The following is a 20,394-nucleotide window of genomic DNA, read 5'->3' as shown; positions in this document are numbered from 1 at the left end:
GAGCCCAGGACACTTGGCTTATTCTTCTGTCCTGGCACTTTTTATTCTCTCTTATTCTCTAAGACTGAGGCTTTGTAACCTCCAATCCTTAGTCTAGTCTCTTACAGAGTAAGCGCTCCCTATTGCCTGGAAAATCCCATGGACGGAGGAGCCTGGTAGGCTGCAGTCCAGGGGGTCGCTAAGAGTCGGGCACGACCGAGCGACTTCACTTTGACTTTTCACTTTCATGCATTGGAGAAGGAAATGGCAACCCACTCCAGTGTTCTTGCCTGGAGAATCCCAGGGACTACAGAGCCTGATGGGCTGCCGTCTATGGGGTCGCACAGAGTCGGACATGACTGAAGGGACTTAGCAGCAGCAGCAAGTATAATTAAATTAGATGTAGTCACACCTGGAGGGTTTTGTCCACCATCTCCATCAACATAGAGAATAGACCCACGGGTCTGTTCTCTGGATAATCATGGTAGAAACTGTAAATAGGGGTAGCATGGAGGACTAACAGGGAGGAGCGGGGAAGGCCCTGCCACACTGCGCTGGGCGTTGCTTTCCCTTCCACCACAGAGGAAGAGAGGCTGGCTGCATCTCAGCGGTGGTCCGTTTCAGGAGGACTAATTATGGTGTTCCCTTCCACAGACCTCATCACGGGTAAATCCTCAAAGATGCAAGGTTTTCTAAATTAATGAATGAAAAAATTTCAGAGAAGAAAATACGTTTACACAAGAAAACCCCAAAGTTCCTCTCTCTAGACCTAAAACAGTCCTTGCCCGCAAACATTAAAGCTTCCCTTTCTGACGCTGTTGGAAGGCGATCATTCGCTACGCGGAGTAAATGGAAGCGTGTGAAGGCCCTGCTTCCCAGGACATTTATGTACTCCGGTAAACGAGCAGCCAGCACATCGTCGAGGACCTAGCTTTCTGTGCACAGATTATCTTGCTTTATTCGCCTTCCCTGGGCAATATGTAAGTTTACGGGCTCTAGCACCCAGTGGTTGCCAACGCCTCCTACACCCGAACCTGTGGGTTCACAGGTCCTTTTCCGTTGGAGTCCACAGTACAGACGAAGGCTGGATTTCTGTCACCAAGGACGCGCGGCCGGGTCCTGCACACCGGTTCTCGTCACTCCTTCAGTTCTGGGCTGCATGCCCAGGGAGCCGGTCTGCAGCCTCGCTCCATTTGTTCGGACCTGTCCCAGGACGCACCACGACTCTCAGTCCAATCTCTGTTCGGCTTAAGGCACCAGATCGTCTTCACCTGCTGCCACCACGTTCTAGACAACAGTAGAGAACTGTATAGAGTCTCCGAGCCTAACCTTGGGCTTTATTTAAATTCTCCCGAAAACCTCTCGCAGCCCGGGGCTGGCTCCGCCTCCCCGGACTCAAGGGTAAGGCGCACCCAAAGAGGTGGAGCGCGAGCCTCGGGGGCGGTGGGAGCCAAATGGGTGGGGCCGGCCCAGGTGTGGTGGGGCCGGCCCTGGAGGTAGGGCGGCCTCTGGATGCGCGGCAGGCCCTGGTGGGAGGGGGACAGGCCTGGAGGGGGCGGGCCCAGGGGAAGGCGGACACTGGGGGCGGAGCAGGCCCTGGAGGTGGTGCAGGCCCTGGGGGCGGGGCGGACACAGGGTGAGGGCCGGGCCCCGTGAGGTGGGGCGGGCCCTGGAGGTAGGGCCGCCCCTGAATGCGCGACGGGCCCCGGTGGGGGAGCGGGACAGGCCCCGAGGGGGCGGGCCCAGGCGACGGCGGCTCCTGGAGGCGGGGTGGGACCTGGTCGGAGGGGGAAATAGGCCCGGAGGGGGCGGGCCCAGATGGCCGCGGACTCGGAGGGCCGGGCAGGTCCTGAGTACGGTGAAGGCTTTGGGGGCGGGACGGACCAGGAGGGGGCGGGAAGGACCCGAGTAGGAGGGCCGGGCCGGGAGGGGCTGGGCTCAGGCGGCTGCTAGGCCGAACGTGCCGCAGGCCGGCCGCAGGCCCAGCGCACCACCATGGAGAGGCAGGGCCGGCGGCCGCGGGGACCGCCGCAGCAGCAGAGACAGCGGAGGAGGAACGGAGGCTGAAGACGGGGCCCTCGGGTAGTGGGCCAGTGAACCCTCACCGTCCTTGAGCCCAGACCCGTTCCCTGCCTTTCTGGGCGCTGGCGGTGACCCCGCTGAACGATGCGCGCCCCGGCCGCCCGGGAGGCTGAGCCCGCCGCCCGGTTCTCGCCCCTCGCCACCACCCACCATGGCCTTGCCCGGCGCCGAGAGCGCACCCGACCGGCCGGGATCCCCGGCCCGGGGCGCCCCACCGGCTCCGCGTCGTCTTCGTCCGCCTCCTCCGGCGGCTCGGCCTCGGCAGGAGCTGGGCTGTGGGCCGCGCTCTACGACTACGAGGCGCGCGGCGAGGACGAGCTGAGCCTGCGCCGCGGCCAGCTGGTGGAGGTGCTGTCCCAGGACGCTGCCGTGTCGGGCGACGAGGGCTGGTGGGCCGGCCAGGTGCAGCGACGCCTCGGCATCTTCCCCGCCAACTACGTGGCGCCGTGCCGCCCGGCCGCCCACCGCGCGCCGCAGCCCGCCAGACAGCCGCCGCCGCGGCCCGGCTCGCCCGTGCACGTCGACTTCGAGCGGCTGGAACTAAAGGAGCTCATCGGCGCCGGCGGTTTCGGGCAGGTGTACCGCGCCACCTGGCAGGGCCAGGAGGTGGCGGTGAAGGCGGCGCGCTGCGACCCGGAGCAGGACGCGGCGGCGGCGGCCGAGAGCGTTCGGCGGGAGGCCCGGCTCTTCTCCATGCTGCGGCACCCCAACATCATCGAGCTGCGCGGCGTGTGCCTGCGGCAGCCGCACCTCTGCCTGGTGCTCGAGTTTGCCCGCGGCGGAGCGCTCAACCGCGCGCTAGCCGCCGCCAATGCGACCCCGGACCCCCGCGCGCCCTCCCCGCGCCGCGCGCGCCGCATCCCCCCGCACGTGCTGGTCAACTGGGCCGTGCAGATCGCGCGGGGCATGCTCTACCTGCACGAGGAGGCGGTGGTGCCCATCCTTCACCGGGACCTCAAGTCCAGCAACAGTGAGTGGGGACGGTGGGGCGGCGGGATGGGGGAGAGGAAGACTCAGCTGCGCCCGTCGCAGTCCACCTGGATAGGCTAGTCGACCTCCGGACTCCCAAAAAGCCTGCGCAGACTTTCCAGGGCTCAGAGGTCCATTTGCACCCTGGTTACTCGCTTTGGAGCAGGTGACACACTTTGGTGCTTTTAGGTGCCTTGTGTGTGTGTGTGTTTTGTTAATTCAGATCAGACTTGTTTGCAGACCACACAGTTGTAAAAGATCTGGACTTTCTGGAAACCTCATGGTGCTGTTTGGCCTTTAGATACAATAAGTAGTTCGTTTGGATAGAATACTTTGCCAACTGAGGCCTTTCTCGAAACCCATGCCCCCCGCCGCCCTCGTCTTGTCTAGTGGCCTTCATCAACCTGCCCTTTCCTTCAGCTTACAAGCACTGTATTGAGGTCTCTTTACCACTTTCAATATGGCTTCGTGTCCTTTGACGTCTCCAAAGTGTTTTCATTCAGATGTCTCTGCCCTTGGAGTATGATTTCATTATTGGTTCAGTGGCTTGCCTGTTAGGGAATTGTCTCCAGACCAGAAACACCATTTTGTGCCATCATGCACACTTGGGTTGATTTAAGAGCAAGTTCATTGTCCTTGTGCAGGTACTTGAAATCTAGAAAACCTGGCCTGTATCATTCACTTTGTTTATAAATCAATGTGCGTTTTACAGATGTCGATTAAGAACTGACAAAGGAACTCAGCCCAAATCCTATTAAATTTCATTGTATAAAAGAGCTACTAGAATTAGCTGTTTAAAGTTTGTTCTTCGGTATTGAAGATCTCTTCACAGTCTTAGAATGCGGTGAAATCTCATGAAAGATTAAAGGATGCAGCCAGAACTGGCGTTGGCCTACCACAGCTGCATGTGTTTCAACCTTGTAAAACCTGCTAGGACAGGAGCTGAGGCAAATGGAAACATTGCCCTTCTCCTGCACTGCAAGACGGAAGAGTGACAGGAAGAAATGATATGTTGGTTGTATGTTTATGTAGACTGTTTCTCCTATTCAAAATCCTACAGCAATGTACCTGAAAATGACTATTGTAGCATTTTGGAACTGTAAATAATATGAGTGTTGGTAACTACAAATAAGCATTGGATTTTTTTTTTTTTTTTTAATCTTATGACTTCTGTTGGCCTCATGTCTTACAATTTAGATTGCAGCTGCTTGAGTGACAGGAACAAATTCTAACAAAATATGGGCTAGAAAGGTGGCAGGAGTGGTGTGTGCCCTCAGAGTCCTGACAGAGGCCAGGTGAGGCCATTTACCTATTTTTGGACTAAAGTGTTGCAGTAAAGACATAGCACAATTTCAGATGTACTAATTTTTGTAATTGCTTAACACCTGACACAGTCTTTGCTACCAATTCGAGCTTATTGCCTAAGCTATGCTTTTACTGAAAGAAATGTTTAACCTGCTGCCAAAGAACATGACCTGTGTGTCCAAGAAGCCCTACTATCCCTGGTGGAGCCCACAAGCCTTTGTCTGCTGAGAGTTTTCTGCAGAACCAGGTATTTTAAGGATGGCAGCAGCATCCTGCTCATTCTGGCTCTTGGCAGTTGCTGTAGTTCTGTGATAGACATGGAACCTGGCATCCTACAAACTTACTCTGTTGCTGGATGTCAAATCGCCAACACCAGCAAAATTCCTCATCCTTAGACCCAGGAATTAAAGGGTCTGTGACTCTTACTTTTGTATTATGCTTAGGCTGTTCGGTTGGGTTGTAATAATGCTTAAGGTCCATACGACCTGTTCACAAAGGCAGAGTATGTCTGCCAGTGGTGGTAAAAGCACAGAAGGGCAGGTTAACCCGTGTTCCACTGTATAAATTAAAAAGTTTAAAGTGCTAATCTATTAAATAGTGAAAAGAAATAGCATGACCTTGGAATAATAACATGGTTAAAAAGTTTTTATTGACACTAGAAAAACTTGTACCGTGGAACAAGTAGTTTACTGTGTCTCGGGGAGATATTATGTAATCTGAAGGTGATTATAGGCTGCAATTTAGTTTTTGAAAGACTTTTCACCCTCAGAGTAAGTTGCCAAACTTCCTGGAGCATTTTAATTTCTGTAATTGTTAGGCAGAGTGGAATTATCAGACTTTTAAAACAACTTAATTGGCTAGGTCACTCGCCTAGCCAAATATTTGTTACGATATGACCACTTTTACAGTTTTTAATTTCTAAGATGTAAGCATTTTGAATAGGGCCTAAAAGGTGCAGAGCAGGGTCTAGCACATTGTCTTATCCTGGCTCTGGTATTATTTATTCAATGAATTAACGCAGGTCCCTTGGACCCTCTTGTGATATGTGAAGCCATAACTTCTTGTTGAGACTTTTTCAGTACAGCAGAGACTCTATTACAGTATGTTTTGTTTGACTCTATTGGCTATTTGCTAATGGTGGTAGTGAGTTAATGATAATGTAAACAAGATTTTAAAAAATCAATATTGAATTTTAGTTTTACTCTTTAGTCTGCTCTTATAACAAAGAGCCAGAATACAACTACTTGGACCCGAGCTAGTAGAAATTATTGTCTTTAAAAAAATGTTTAAATGTATCAAACTAAGATATGGCTCCTGATATATTTTCTTTCTTCTCTCATCAGTCTTTTTTTTTTTTTTTTAAGTCCTGTCATATCATTCTGAGGCAATGTTTGTTGAAATAAAAACCAATCTTGTGATGTACAAACAATTCTGTCCTTTTTTCAAGAGATAGCAAAAGATTGAAAGTTGAGCCTAATGAGCAAGTTTTAAGCATCATTTATGTTGTTGAAATATGCTAGGCCCTGTCACTCCCAGATGCAAAGTAAATAGAAAATGCTTTGCTAAATCTGTGTACCGCAACTAGAGAGCAATACAAGGCAACCTTGGGTTACTGTGGAAAGGACCAGTTTTATATGCACTCAGAGAAGAGAAAAATCATTGTGAGCTGGAACTCATTTATTCAACAGAGTTTGAGGGCCCACCCTCTACCAGGGACTTCTAGCCCCCAGGATATAGTGCGAAAGCAGATGGTAAACAGTGTTCCCCCAGCACAGAACTTAAGTCTCATAGGGAAGATAAATGGCAGTCATGCAAATATCAGTAAGTGCTGTCAAGAAAAGAAAGCATGATGGGGGGGCAGAGTGAGGATGCTGATCAGATGGGGTGGTCAAGGGCAGCCACTCCGAGGAAGTGACACGGAGACCTGGAGGAGGAGGAATGAGTCAAGCCAAGGTCCAGGCAAAGGGCAGATGATGTAGAAATGAGCCTGGATTATTGGACTGGGAAGAAGGCGGGCCGGAGGGCTGTAGCAGAGAGTAGAAGACAGGTGCGGGCTGGGGGTGGCTTGCAGGCCATTGGTCCATGGGGGTGTTCCCTCTGAGCACCATCCATCAGTCCAAAGCCTCGGGGCATTTTGTGCACAGGAGAGGCATGATTGAATGCCTGTGTTTATAAGATTACTCTGAAGAATGGACTAGGAATTGGCCTCAGTGAAGACTGGGGAAATTGTCCAGGCCAGAGAAAGCATTGGTTTGGCTGAGCAATGGAAGTGGTTTTCAGGGAAGTTACCAGGAAGGAGTGAAAAGAAAATAGTACAATATGTGAATTGCTGAGGCGGCTTTGAATTATTAGAATTTAGTCTTAAGTGTTTTGTTTGTTCTGACATAGTTCAGGATAGAAAGAAGATTGCATGGCATAATTTATGGTTCCTTTTTTGCTAATGTTGCTTACTGTGTTCTACCTTTTCTTTTTTTTTAAGCAGAAAATAAACGTTGCATGAGAAACTGAGCCACAGACCTTGTAGCTGCTTATTTGTGTACTTTGTATTTCAATGATTAGGTTTCTTTTATCCTGATTTTTTTTTTAGCTTCCTGGGAATAATTATTATATGTTATTATCTACAAGGACATCTGCAGTCTATAAATAGACATAGTTGTATTTATTATGAAATGCAATTTAGAGCTCTTACTAAAACTACAAAAGGAGTCTAAATTTTTTTTTTTTTTTGCTTTTCTCATTAGTGCAGTGTAAATAAAGGAGCTATTTGAGAAAATTATAGCCAGTGTGATCTCCAAATAAGGTGCTTAAAAAGCTCATAAGAGTGGTTTGGAAGAGCTATTAATTATGCTATTATCAGTTGAGAGACATGCGTTTTCTCCCTTCTCTCGTCTGTTCTTTTACTCCAGACATGTAGCTTCATGCCATGGCCTCTTCCTATTCTAGGAGTTTGGGGAGATCAGTTCAGAGAGCCCAGTGGTGACAGAGAGCTGTTTGCTTCTGAAACAAAATTGACTAAAGATATATCTTTGAAAGAATGGCAATCAAAATGGGTCTTGATTTTGATCAGGCATGTCTTCCCTTTCCATTTTATGCTTGCTTGTTGGAAAATAAATAGTCCACTTCTGATTTTTTTTTCATAGTTGTGAGTAATTTAGTGCTGATGATCATTTTATAGGCTTCCCTGGTGGCTCAGATGGTGAAGAATCCACCTGCAATGTGGGAGACCTGGGTTTGATCTCTGGGTTGGGAAGATCTCATGGAGGAGGGCACGGCAACCTACTCCAGTATTCTGGCCTGGAGAATTCCATGGACTGTACAGTCCATGGGGTCACAAAGAGTCAGACATGACTGAGTGACTTTAACTTCTCACATTATGCTCATTTTATAATGTACATTTCAGATCGTTTTGTAGTCACTGTCAAGTGTATCAAAGTGTGGGAAAGGGAAGCCGAGATAGGAGGTCTCCTCCATCGTTTCAGAAGGCCGTCTCTAAGTCCTGCTTTCCCACGCTGGCATGTAAGGGTTGGACTGTTCTAGAACCTTGCAATACCAGAAGGAGCCTTGGCTTTGAGGTCAGACTTGGGTTTGAATATTGGTGTTGTCATCTACGAGCTGTGTGACCTTGGGCAAGTTATATAACCTCACTGAGCCTGAAAGTCTTGATTTCTGACACTGTCTACTGAATTCCTCTCTTGGAGATGAACGGGAACCTGTAGGGGAAAAATCTAGTGTTTTTTTTTTTAAACCCTTCATAGGCAATTGGGTACATTCTACATGAACGCAGATGGCTTTTTTAGTGAACAGTTAGGAGTCAGGTATGCTAGAATGAAAAGTAGACAGTGGCTTTTGTTGAGAAGGAGACTGGTGTTTAGTTTGTAGCCAGACGTTAGCATGGCCTTGAATGTCATGCCAAGAGTTGTGGACTATCTGACGGCAAAAGCAAGCCATGGATGGTTTTGAGGAGGAAAGGGCTCTGATCTGTAAGACAAACATCTACAAAGAAAAGTGTATAAGCTTAGAGTAATTTACTTTATGACTGTATCTATCAATACCCACTATTATTGGTGGGTCAGGAATAAAAAATAAAATACTTAGACATCAGTTTGGCATAAATTTGTTTATCACCTATGACCAGAACCTAATTTTTTATAATCACTATTTATTTATTGAGCTAATATAGGGCACTTTCTCCCTCTGACTCACCGGAGTTGGAATATAATGACCAGATTTACTACGTCAGGCTGATGATTTTAACTTGGAATTTCAGTGTGACTTCCCAAACTCTCTGTGGTACTTGAGTGGCTCCCACAAGGTAGAAATATCTTGATGAAGGAATTTTAGGGAGCAGAAGAAGGGTTCCTGGGGAGGCTGGGAGAACTGTGATGGCTTTATTTTGGAGCCTAAAACTTACATTTGTACAACTGACCCCAAAGCAGCAAGAATTTAGTTAGCTCTGACTCCACTTCTCACAATCAGTGGGCTCATGGACTCAAACTTTCTGAAGAGGGTAGTGTGAGGCTCATTGAAATAGTGTACACCTGGTGTCAGCACACTTTCCCCTGTAGGTCCAGGTAGTAAATATGTTTGGCTCTGCAGGCCGTATAGTTCCTGTTGCAACTATTCAGCTTTCCAGTTTGGCCCATAGGATGTAGTTCCCTGACTTCTGTATATGTCAAGGTACTTAATACACTGTAAGATGCAATCTAAATGTGAGCTGGTGACTATACTTATTTCTGTGTATGGTTTAGAAACACTTTGAGTGCTTTAAATAGTTCCTAACTTGCTTGTGTGTGAACTCATTGATTCCTAAAAGCTTTCCACAATTCTTTATAACATAAGGACATTATTATTTCTGCAGAATATAGTGCCATGTTATCATACATTTATTCATTGTAGTTGGGGGTAAGAGTCTTCATCATTTAATTGACTCCCTTGATCCAGGCTAGCCAGCTGTACAAGGAAACAGTCTCGCGCTTTGTTCCGTAGGAATGCTGCCATCTGCACACTTTGGCAAGTCTGCTTGTAACTTGGGTTGATAAGTTAAGGGTCAGGGAGAAGGCATGAAGTATTCAATTGCTGTTTTAACTGTTTCACTACAGAGTTCATTGGACTTCCCTGGTGGTTCAGATGGTAAAGAATCTACCTGCAATGCGGAAGACCTGGGTTTGATCCCAGGGTTGGGAAGATCCCTTGAAAGAGGGCTTGGCAACCCACTCCAGTATTCTTGCCTGGAGAATCCCCATGGACAGAGGAGCCTGGTGGGCTACAGTCCATGGGGTCACAAAGGGTCGGACACGACAGCAGCTTAGCACAACAGCAGAATTCATTACTGGGACTTTTTTATGCTTTTTGAAAAAGAGCAAATCACATGCCATTTGGGTAGAGTGTCTTGACTACATAAAGGAGGTTTGAGTTATTATTGGTTTAATTGACTTTCAAGAGTTACTTTGTTTCAGGTTGTCTGCAAATATTGACTCAAATAATATCAACTGTATTACTTTCAGTTTACTAACATATTAATGTAGAATATTGTGGTAGATTCCTCCCTGTTGATTTTGCTTTGTTCCGTACCTTGATAAAATATGGAAAATGTTCAGCCGATAGAAAGAGTGATGTGTGTGTTTCACACACAATGGAATGTAAGAAGTTTTCTCATTGAAACTGAATATTGTGTGTGTCTATGGTGTTAAGGGCCATGTGAAGTCATGATTTAGCTGATCACGCGCCCAGAACTTGCAGAGGTCTCTCTCCTTGTATATAGTGGGCTGACTCATTCATCACACCACAGTCATTTAGTGACGGTGCACTGCATGTCAGGGGTGCTTCAGGCTCTGGGTAGTCAGTGGTGAGCAAAGTAGAGAGCAAGTTCTTCCCCTCGTGGAATTTACACGCCAGTGGGCCGTGTGGACCTTAGAGTGTAAATGGTGAAAGACGCAGTATGGTGGAGGGTGGTAATTGCTTAGTGCGTGAGTGCCAAGTCACTTCAGTCTTTGCAGCCCTATGGACTCTAGCCCACCAGGTTCCTCTGTCCATGAGATTCTGCAGGCAAGAATACAGGAGTGGGTGGCCATGCCCTCCTCCAGGGGATCTTCCCAACCCAGGGATCGAACCCGTGTCTCTTAGTCTCCTGCATTGGCAGATGGGTTCTTTACCATTAACGCCACCTGAGAAGCCCAATTGCTTAGCAGAAAAACTAAAAGTTGAAAAGGAAGGTTAAAATCTTAGAGTGAGCAGTTCAAGATTAGCGTGTGGTTAAGAGAGGCCTTCCAGAAAAGGAAGCAAAACCTGAAGAAGTGGGAAAGCAGATCTCCTGGAGAAACAAACTCGGGTTGAAGAACAGAAATCACTCCCCAGAGCAGGAGCCCACTGTGACAGGAGAGGTCTGGAAGGGAATCATGGGGCACCCAGGAGAGAGGGGGTGGCCCCTGGAAAGTTTTTGAACCAAGGCCTGGCTCTGAGTGACATTGCATCAGGTCACACAGTCTGCAGTTTTGAGAACACACAAGGAACTAGGGTGGAAGTGATCACTTGGGAGTCAGCAACATGTCCATGGCATGAAAAGCCCTGAGAGTGGCTGACATTATCTGGGGACTGAGTGCTGATAGGAAAGACCAGAGGTCCGAGGGCTGAGCTCTGGAGGTCACCAGGGATTAGAGGCCCTGCAGAGAGGGAGGTACCAGAAAAAGGAGCAGCTGGTAAAGGAATGAAAGTGAGAGAGTGTTGTGATACTTGGGGGCCAGAGAAGAATGGGGTTCAGGGGAGAATAATCAACTGCATCACGTGCAGCTAATGGGTCAATATCCAAATAACTACTTTGCTATCGTTGTTTCTAAAGCAGTCTGTGCTGTTTTAGGAGGAACAGGTGCATTGGTTTTCCATACTCAGCAGCTGGCTTAACATGAAAAGGTTCATCTTCCTGCTCCTTCTTCCCCTTATAGTAGTCACTCATTTAGCAACTGTTTATTGAGTGTATAAAAATGGTAGTTGCTATGCAGTAGAAATGAATGAATGCAGTAAGTTAGGTGCACATTCTATCCTCCAGGTGCTTATAATTTAATTAGAGATGAGACCAACAAATGAGATAAAACAGTGTTTAAGTGTAAGGAGAGTGGCACAGCTTAAGTGCCTTAGAAATGCAGAGAACATCTAGAGAAGTCCTGAGGGAAGGCACCCAGGGGGACAAGGTATTTACAGGCTCGTATAATATGGGAGCAGGCAGAGAGTGGCAAAGCTGTTCGTTTTTGGTTTTTTGGTTTTTTACTAGAAGGGGAAATTGAGATTTTTGCTAGAAGGGGAAATTGAGATTCCAAAGGCCAGTGGAGCTGAAGGTGCTGCAGCGAGGATCCAGTGCTGGAGCTGGGCTGCCTCCGTGGGAAGTGGAGGCCAGGTGCGGTGTTGTGGAGGGTGCAGGTGGGAGGCGGTCCACACAGCTGGCACCAGGAGCAAGGAGACGCTAACGTAATGGCATGTTTTTTAGAAGTGGCCTTTAATGTACAGAAATTTTAGGGTGTAGGATTCCTTTTGGAAAGTCCAGGAAGAGCTGAAAAGACACAGAGATGAGATTGAAAAGGGACTTGAAGACCAAGATGAAGGCCTCCAGAGACTGGTGAGTGAATAAGTGCTACAGATGTGGGAATAGATGGAAGAAACATGAGCAAGTTCAGTGCTATTTGGTAAACTTAGAAAGTTATCATTTTTTCCGTGGAAATGAATGGCTGATTGTTTCCAGAATTGAAATTCACAGAGTAACATTACTGCCTTAGGCTGAGAGGTGGTGTTTTGTTAATATATTCTTTCACATTGGTGCTTTCCTCAATTGATTTCTTTCTAACAGATTTTTTTTATGTATATAACATAGTCCTAGTTAAAGGTTAATTGAAATGAACCTATTTGACTCAAATGGAATTTGGACTGGCACTCCCATAAATGGTGAGGAAATAGAATGGATGCATTGTAATTGCTTTAAGAAATATATACATTATATACTACAATTCGGAAAATACCAAAGTGAAACTTCAAAGGAGCTGGAAAAAATCAAGTGCCTCATGGTTGAATAAGTAGACAAAACACAGGTTGTAAAGGCTGATTGTTCAAGAATGGGGCTAACGGGTCAAAAATCTTCACTGAAGTCACACAAAAAGGGGCTCAAACATTCGTCGCTGGGTTGCTAGCAAGAATTGACTACTTGCTGTGGCCCAGAAGTTGATGTGCCCGCTTCATGCATGGCTGTTCCTTGGGGTCCTCTTCCTGGTGTTGCGCAGGATGCGGAAGCACCGCCAGCGTGCCCTCTGCTGAAACCTGGGCAGGCACCTGGTCACGTTACCTGTCGGGACACTGGCTATTTTTGGTTTCGGTCATTTTGCCCAAAAGATAAGGAATTTGAAGAATTCTGCTGAACACCTCTGAAATAGAATCCAGAACAATGGGCCTTTCATGGAACTCTAAACGTTTGACATTCAGAGTGTTATTTTAACTTGTTTTCTGTTAGTTCAAAGCTTCTGTGGAAACCTTGGGCTCCAGGTGGGGGCAGGTGTTTCAAAGCTGCCAATGCAGTGGCTGCTAGTAGTGCATTCTGCCGTGGCATTGCTTTAGAAATGCAATCCTCTGTAAATATTGAGTGTTTACTTCTCACTGGTAGTTCTGCCTTTATTTTAGAGTTGCCTTTCTGAGGTCTTTTTGCTTCTCAAGGGCTGCCAGGCATTACCTGCGGCCTGAGGATGTGGATTGGTTCAGTTCAGTTCAGTCGCTCAGTCATGTCCGACTCCTTGCGACCCCATGAATCACAGCACGCCAGGCCTCCCTGTCCATCACCAACTTCCAGAGTTCACTCAAATTCACGTCCACCAAGTCAGTGATGCCATCCAGCCATCTTATCCTCTGTCGTCCCCTTCTCCTCCTACCCCCAATCCCTCCCAGCATCAGAGTCTTTTCCAATGATTCAACTCTTCGCATGAGGTGGCCAAAGTACTGGAGTTTCAGCTTTAGCATCATTCCTTCCAAAGAAATCCCAGGACTGATCTCCTTCAGCACGGACTGGTTGGACCTCCTGGCAGTCCAAAGGACTCTCAAGAGTCTTCTCCAGCACCACAGTTCAAAAGCATCAATTCTTCGGCACTCAACCTTCTTCACAGTCCAACTCTCACATCCATACATGACCACTGGAAAAACCCATTTTAATCAAGGCTTCCTCATGCCTTTCCGTTTGGGTGTTTCTCAGAAGAAAGAGAGGAACTACGTGAAAGTATCTTGGAAAACAGTTAGATAGAAGTGCGAGCCAACCTGACCATGAGTGTAGACTCTTGTATGGTGTAAGGACATCATCGTTTAAAAGTGAAATTAGTGTGTATTATGAGGGGAGAAACATCACACAGCTGACGAAGTAGCTGTGTGTGTGTGTTGGTCACTCAGTCATGTCCAACTCTTTGCAACCCCGTGGACTATAGCCTGCCAGGTTTCTCTGTCCATGGAATTCTCCAGGCAAGAATACTGAAGTGGATTGCCATTCCCTTCTCCAGAGGAACTTCCCAACCCAGGAATCAAACCCTGGTCTCCTGCATCACAGGCAGATTCTTTACCCTTTGGGCCACAGGAAAGTCCCTGTAGCTAATTATCTATTTTTTGTTCCTGTGGTTCAAGTATACAGGGTTTTAAAGGATCAGATATTGATTTTTTCTTGATATTTATGAGGAATCAGCACTGAGAAATATGTATACCTTAAGCTGACATGGCAGAAAAGGCAATGGCACCCCACTCCAGTACTCTTGCCTGGAAAATCCCATGGATGGAGGAGCCTGGTAGGCTGCAGTCCGTGGGGTCGTTAAGAGTCGGACACGACTGAGGGACTTCACTTTCACTTTTCACTTTTATGCACTGGAGAAGGAAATGGCAACCCACTCCAGTGTTCTTGCCTGGAGAATCCCAGGGACGGGGGAGCCTGGTGGGCTGCCGTCTATGGGGTCGCACAGAGTCGGACACGACTGAAGCAACTTAGCAGCAGCAGCAGCAAGCTGACATGGAAGAAAGGAAAACTCAAAAATTAACAAAGTGGAATTTCTGATTATTCTGCTCCCTTTTTGTAACTGGTAGCGTTATTAGTAACAAGGAAGACTGGCAACAACTGTCTGTTTCTGTGGCCCAGAATTTGGTGTGCCCACTTTGTGTGCAGTTGTTCAGATGCTTGCCCTTCAGATGGGATCTGAAGCCAAGCCCTGTATAGTAGCCATATGATCTGGGTTACATTTCTAACTGTGACCTGGAGACTGTAAATTCCAGACTGTCGCAGAATGGCATGAAGGTCCAATGAGAGATGAAATGGAGACAACTCTACATAGAAGAGGATTAGTTAGTGGTAGACAGTATCCTTATTATGACTGGTGATATTAATAATTATCATTAATAAAAACTATTGAGTGTTTGGTGTATGAGGCACTGCCTTAGGTGATATTGGGGGGATAGAAGGGGGTCCTTACTCTCTGCATATTAGTTAGAAGTTCTAGGGGAAGGAACGTTACAGCATAACAGTATTTATTCAGAATTGGCAACTTTATAATCAGTCCCCCTTCAGCTAGCTCATGTTGCATTAACTCTGTGACTTCTGTGACTGTCTAAATTGATGACACCAATGTGAATCCATTACAAAGTGAAATTTCAAGCCTTGCAAAGGGATAGGATTTCCTGACTTCCATGAAAGTGATTTTGAAGATTTGCTAAAAACGCTTTCAAACCCATTGATAAAGGATATATGTGGGTATAGGTACGTGTAATCCTACGAAACGCTTACTGTGTTTCAGACACCGTTCTGAGCACTGTATGTGTCTTCCTTTCTTCCTCCCTGCACGGTCATAATTCCTGTGACAGACAGGAGTCAAAAGCACAGAGTCCAAACCGAGCAGTCCCCCCTGGCATGCATGCTTCTGTCGTGATGCCACAGGGCTGCCACTTAGATCACGCAATAATTATCCAATGGCAGGAAATCAGAAAGGAGGACAACGGGCTCCTGAATACAAGGAGATTTCCAAGGGATCAAGAAAGCACTTGTGAAAATTTATAACAGCCGTCAACCGAGCAATGCAGGCTGTAGTTAGGACCATGGACCCAGGGGTCAGACAGCTTGAAGGGCATTGCTCCTTAGCTACGTGACCCTGGACAGATTACTCAGCATCTCTGTGTCTCAGTTTCCTTATCTATCAAGTACAGGTGATAAATAATATCCACCCATAGCACTGTGGTAGGGGTTATCTGGTTAAAATACCCGTTAAGTGTACGGGACAGAATGTGCTCAGTCAACGCTGATTATTTCTATAACGTTTGGGAAAGTGCTTCCCCTTTTCCACAGGTCAAACATGAAGAATGTCTTATGCTTGTTTCCAGTTTTGTTTGGATCATTTATTCTAAGAAATCTCACATGCTTGTTCATTTTTGTCCTTTTAAGAGTTAGTGCCGGGTTTAAACAATGACAAAGATGTTGTTAAAGAATAAAAGGCTTTTCAAAAAAAAAATCAGTTAACTTACTCATTTTTCATTCATTCAATGAAACAAATATTTTTAATGATAAAAGGTGCAGTGTACAAAGAAGATGGACATCATAAATCATTAGATACCTAATAACAAAGAAAGATACATAAAACAAAAATCAGAAGAAATATAAGGAAAAAGAACAAAATACATAATCATAGCGAGACATATTAACATTTATCTGAGACTGTTTTATCAAGTGCAGAAAAAATAAGAATAGGAGCATCTTGAATGATGTCATTAATAATTTAAATATAATAGATTAATATATTTAATTAATTTATATTAATCTTATATCCTGCACAGATATATTTAAAATTTTGTATCTCATATGTGGTTATTAGATGTTTATAGGACATTTTCGGAGAAGGCAATGACACCCCACTCCAGTACTCTTGCCTGGAAAATCCCATGGACGGAGGAGCCTGGTGGGCTGCAGTCCATGGGGTCGCTAAGAGTCAGACACGACTGAGGGACTTCACTTTCACTTCTCACTTTCATGTATTGGAGAAGGAAATGGCAACCCACTCCACTGTTCTTGCCTGGAGAATCCCAGGGACGGGGGAGCCTGGTGGGCTGCCATCATGGGGTCGCTAAGAGTCGGACACGACTGAAGTGACTTAGCAGCAGCAGCAGCAGCAGCATAGGACATTTAGAAAAACTGGCAAAAAGATTAAAATAGACTTTTTTCATGTTATTTTTCAAGGTGAAACCTGAATAATAACTACCCCTACACACACACACAGGCATATACTCTATTAACTCTGAAACTTGGATTACTGTTTGATTGGATTCACTGTGTTGCTCACTTCTTTTTCAGTATTAATTATCTTCTGATCATGAAGACCTATCTCTTGCGATTTTTGTGAGAATTAAATGAAATAACGCCTGTAAAGTACAAGGAATATAGTGAATATTGACAGTTACCAATGACTCTTATGAACTGGTTGTTATTTCCGTTAGATGGGAATTGGCATGGGCAAAGGATAAACATAAGAATGGGCATGTTTTGTTCATTTCACCTGTAAACTCTATGCACCTGTGCTGAATCAGACACCACAGAGTGGTTCCTTTCGGGTGAGCACGAATGTCCAAGTTTCTTACCGTCTCTCTCCTCTCCTGCCATCCCCACCACACACACACACACACACACACACACACTCTCTCCCTCACTCACACACTCACTCTTTCACACGTACTGTCTCAGAGCTCACAGTAGTGGAGGCATCAGGTAAATGCAAACGCTGTGGTACCTGGTGCCTCGCAGAGCTGTCATAGAAACACAGAGGTCACGTGAGTGTGGAGGAGGTGCTGGTTCCTGACCTGGGGTATCTGGAAGATGTCACTGAGCAGATACTGTTTGGGCTTGAGGAGCAGCCAGCCTGGCTTGAGCAGAGGAAGCTTATCCGTAGAGGAACCGGGCATGGTTTGACTGTAGCTTGCTGTGTGAATCGAGGGGCTGTGATTGCCCGGGTTTCAGAGTGTGGACACTATCTCTGAGTTATGGGGAATCATGGAATATTTTAAAATGCAGGTTTATTAAGGTATAATTTACATAGAGTAAAACTCACCCTCTGAGGGTTCACTCTGATGCGTTTTGACAGATACATATAATCCTGTAACCACCACCACCACCACCAAGAGAGAGAATTTGCATACCTTGGAAAAACTCTTCCATGGAGCACCGCCCTCAGACCTTTCCCTTCAGCCTCCAAAGCCGCTGGTCTGATTTCCGTCCCTCTTCCAGGATGTCACACAGAATTGTTGTATGAAACGCTTCATGTGGGGCTTCCTTCTCTTAGAGTAGTGGTTTTGAGAGTCATCCTTATGTGACATGCATTGGTAGTTTATTCATGAGAGGCTTAAAAAGATAAAAGGATGCCACAGAGCTTTAGGAAGATGAATCTGCTTGGGGTGGTGTGTGGGTGACAGAGGAGAGGGCCAACATCTGGTCCGGAGAGAAGGACTGTAATTCAGTGTGAGATGGTGGCAGGGTAGTCGGGGAGGGGCATCTGCAGGGCATTCAGTTCAGTTCAGTCACTCAGTTGTGTCCAACTCTTTGCGATCCCATGGACTGCAGCACTCCAGGCTTCCCTGTCCATTACCAACTCCCAGAATTTACTCAAACTCATGTCCATTGAGTCAGTGATGCTATCCAACCATCTCATCCTCTGTTGCCCCCTTCTCCTCCCACCTTCAATCTTTCCCAACATCGGGGTCTTTACCAATGAGTCTGTTCTTCACATCAGGTGGCCAAACTATTGGAGTTTCTGCTTCAGCATCAGTCCTTCCAATAAATATTCAGGACTGATCTCCTTTAGAATGGACTGGTTGGATCTCCTTGCAGTTCAAGGGACTCTCAAGAGTCTTCTCTAACACCACAGTTCAAAACCATCAATTCTTTGGCACTCAGCTTTCTTTATAGTTCAACTCTCACATCCATACATGACTACTGGAAAAACCATAGCCTCGACTAGATGGACCTTTGTTGGCAAAGTAATGTCTCTGCTTTTGAATGTGCTGTCTAGGTTGGTCAGAGCTTTTCTTCCAAGGAGCAAGCGTCTTTTAATTTCATGGCTGTGGGGCATTAGGTTGAACTGGAATAACTGAGCTGCAGGCTAGAAGGAGGGTTTTAAGGACGGAGCAAGGAGATAAGTTAGAAAACACAGTAGGTTTAAACCATCCGTTTCGTAGCAGATGGGAAGGAGTAGCATGGACACGCAGCTGCATCAGAGCCTCATGGAGACAGTGGGACGTTTCTGTTTGGTTATAGGCAGAGAAATCAACCAGGGGAGAGACGAACCCAAGGCTCTGTGAAGGGCAGGGCGGGTGGGTGCAGGTGGGCAGTGATGGGAAGCAGGGTTCTTTTAGCTTCTGCTACCTGAGTGTGGCAGAGGGACACGATGGAAAGAACTTAGCATGCACGCACACACGTGAGCACTCAGGGCTGCCCTGACCTCAGCTCAGCTCCTGAAAGCTGTCTTGTACACTCTGCATTTTGTCAGGGGGCTGGGGAAACCAGCATCTGGATAATGTTTCTTAGAAAGTTTTACTTTTTGCTGTATTCTGATCTCTGGTAAAGCAATCCAATCTTATAAAATAACTTAATGGGTTAACATGTCTCTTCTCATTTGGCAAACTTAAGATAATCTTTGATAATAATGATTTATGGTAATATGCCATCTACTTGCAATACTCTAATACATTCAGTAGAAAACACTACATTTTTAGATCAGGACCTAACTTCTTGGAAGAAAATCACGTATTATTTTCCTGTCGCATAAACTTTCACAGACTTCTGATCCTCCCTGTGATATCTCAGTTAAACGTTTCTTGCCCCTAGAAATCGTTTGCTTTCTCATAAAGATGCTAAGCTGTATTGTGTCTGGACTTTTTTAAACTTGTAACTTCAGGCACAAATGACGCACTAAAGGTTATGAAAAGCATGATGTATTAATAAGATAAAATGGTAAAATGCAGGTTTGTTCTCTTCACAGCTAACTGCACTGAAGTTTGTATTTTAAAAGCCACTGAAAATTTATAAAAATATGCGAACACTCTCCCTTTGTTTTTCCCTTAGTTTTGCTACTCGAGAAGATAGAGTATGATGACATCTGCAACAAGACACTGAAGATTACAGACTTCGGCTTGGCGAGAGAATGGCACAGGACTACCAGGATGAGCGCAGCGGGCACGTACGCCTGGATGGCCCCGGAAGTTATCAAGTCTTCTTTGTTTTCCAAGGGAAGCGACATCTGGAGGTAAGTAAGCATCATGCATCTTGCTCTTGCAGATGTTCGTGGAAACTGGTTGCTGCACTTCCATTAAATGAGTCCCAAGTGTTAGTTGCTCAGTCGTGTCCAACTTTTTGTGACCCCATGGACTGTAGCCCACCAGGCTCCTCTGTCTATGGGATTCTGCAGGCAAGAATACTGGAGTGGGTTGCCATTTCCTTCTCCAGGGGATCTTCCTGATGCAGAGATCAAACCCAGGTCTTCTGCATTGCAGACAAATTCTTTACCATGTGAGCCACCAGGGAAGCCCCAAATGAGTCCCAAAGTATTGAATAATTCTGAGCATAATGGATAGTAAAGATGGTCCACAGTTTGTGGTTGTTCCACTTAAGAATTTTTTTGACTTTACAATGGCGCAAAAGTGGTAGGCACGCCCTCAAAACTGTGCTTGGGATTTGGCGTTTTGATCTTTCCCAGCCTAGTGACACATGGTCCAGTCCTCTCTTGTGAGGCCAGGCAAAGGCAGTGAGCTGCAGCTCCTGGTCAGCACCACCATCAGGAGGGGAAACAACCAACACACTTAGAACCATTCTGAACCCACCCTGCTTTTCAGTGTTGGTATCGTATGCAATCAACTACACGAGATATTCACCACAAGATCAGCTTTAGGCTTTGTGTTAGATGATTTTGCCCAACTCTAGGCTAATGTAAGTGTTCTGAGCACTTTTAGAAAGACTGGGCTAAGCTTGGTCTTCCCAGGTGGTGCCAGTGGTAAAGAACCCGCCTGCCAGTGCAGGAGACAGAAGAGATG

General features: G+C 46.3%; 1 protein-coding gene across 1 annotated transcript in view; it reads left to right on the top strand.

The window, feature by feature from the left end:
- The first annotated feature begins 1,863 nt into the window (after positions 1 to 1,863).
- The window catches only part of MAP3K21 (mitogen-activated protein kinase kinase kinase 21), a 58,904-nt gene continuing 40,373 nt past the window's right edge, over positions 1,864 to 20,394 (top strand). Inside the window, 3 exon segments of the mRNA XM_070364949.1 lie at positions 1,864 to 2,273; positions 2,276 to 3,031; positions 19,430 to 19,610. Of these exon segments, the coding sequence (XP_070221050.1) occupies positions 2,213 to 2,273; positions 2,276 to 3,031; positions 19,430 to 19,610 (998 nt within the window). The 5' untranslated portion in view covers positions 1,864 to 2,212.

Source organism: Bos mutus, chromosome 28, assembly GCF_027580195.1.
Source record: "Bos mutus isolate GX-2022 chromosome 28, NWIPB_WYAK_1.1, whole genome shotgun sequence".
In the NCBI taxonomy this organism is placed as follows: domain Eukaryota; kingdom Metazoa; phylum Chordata; class Mammalia; order Artiodactyla; family Bovidae; genus Bos; species Bos mutus.
Note: the sequence above shows the minus strand (reverse complement) of the source record. Positions and strands in the feature narration are given on the sequence as shown.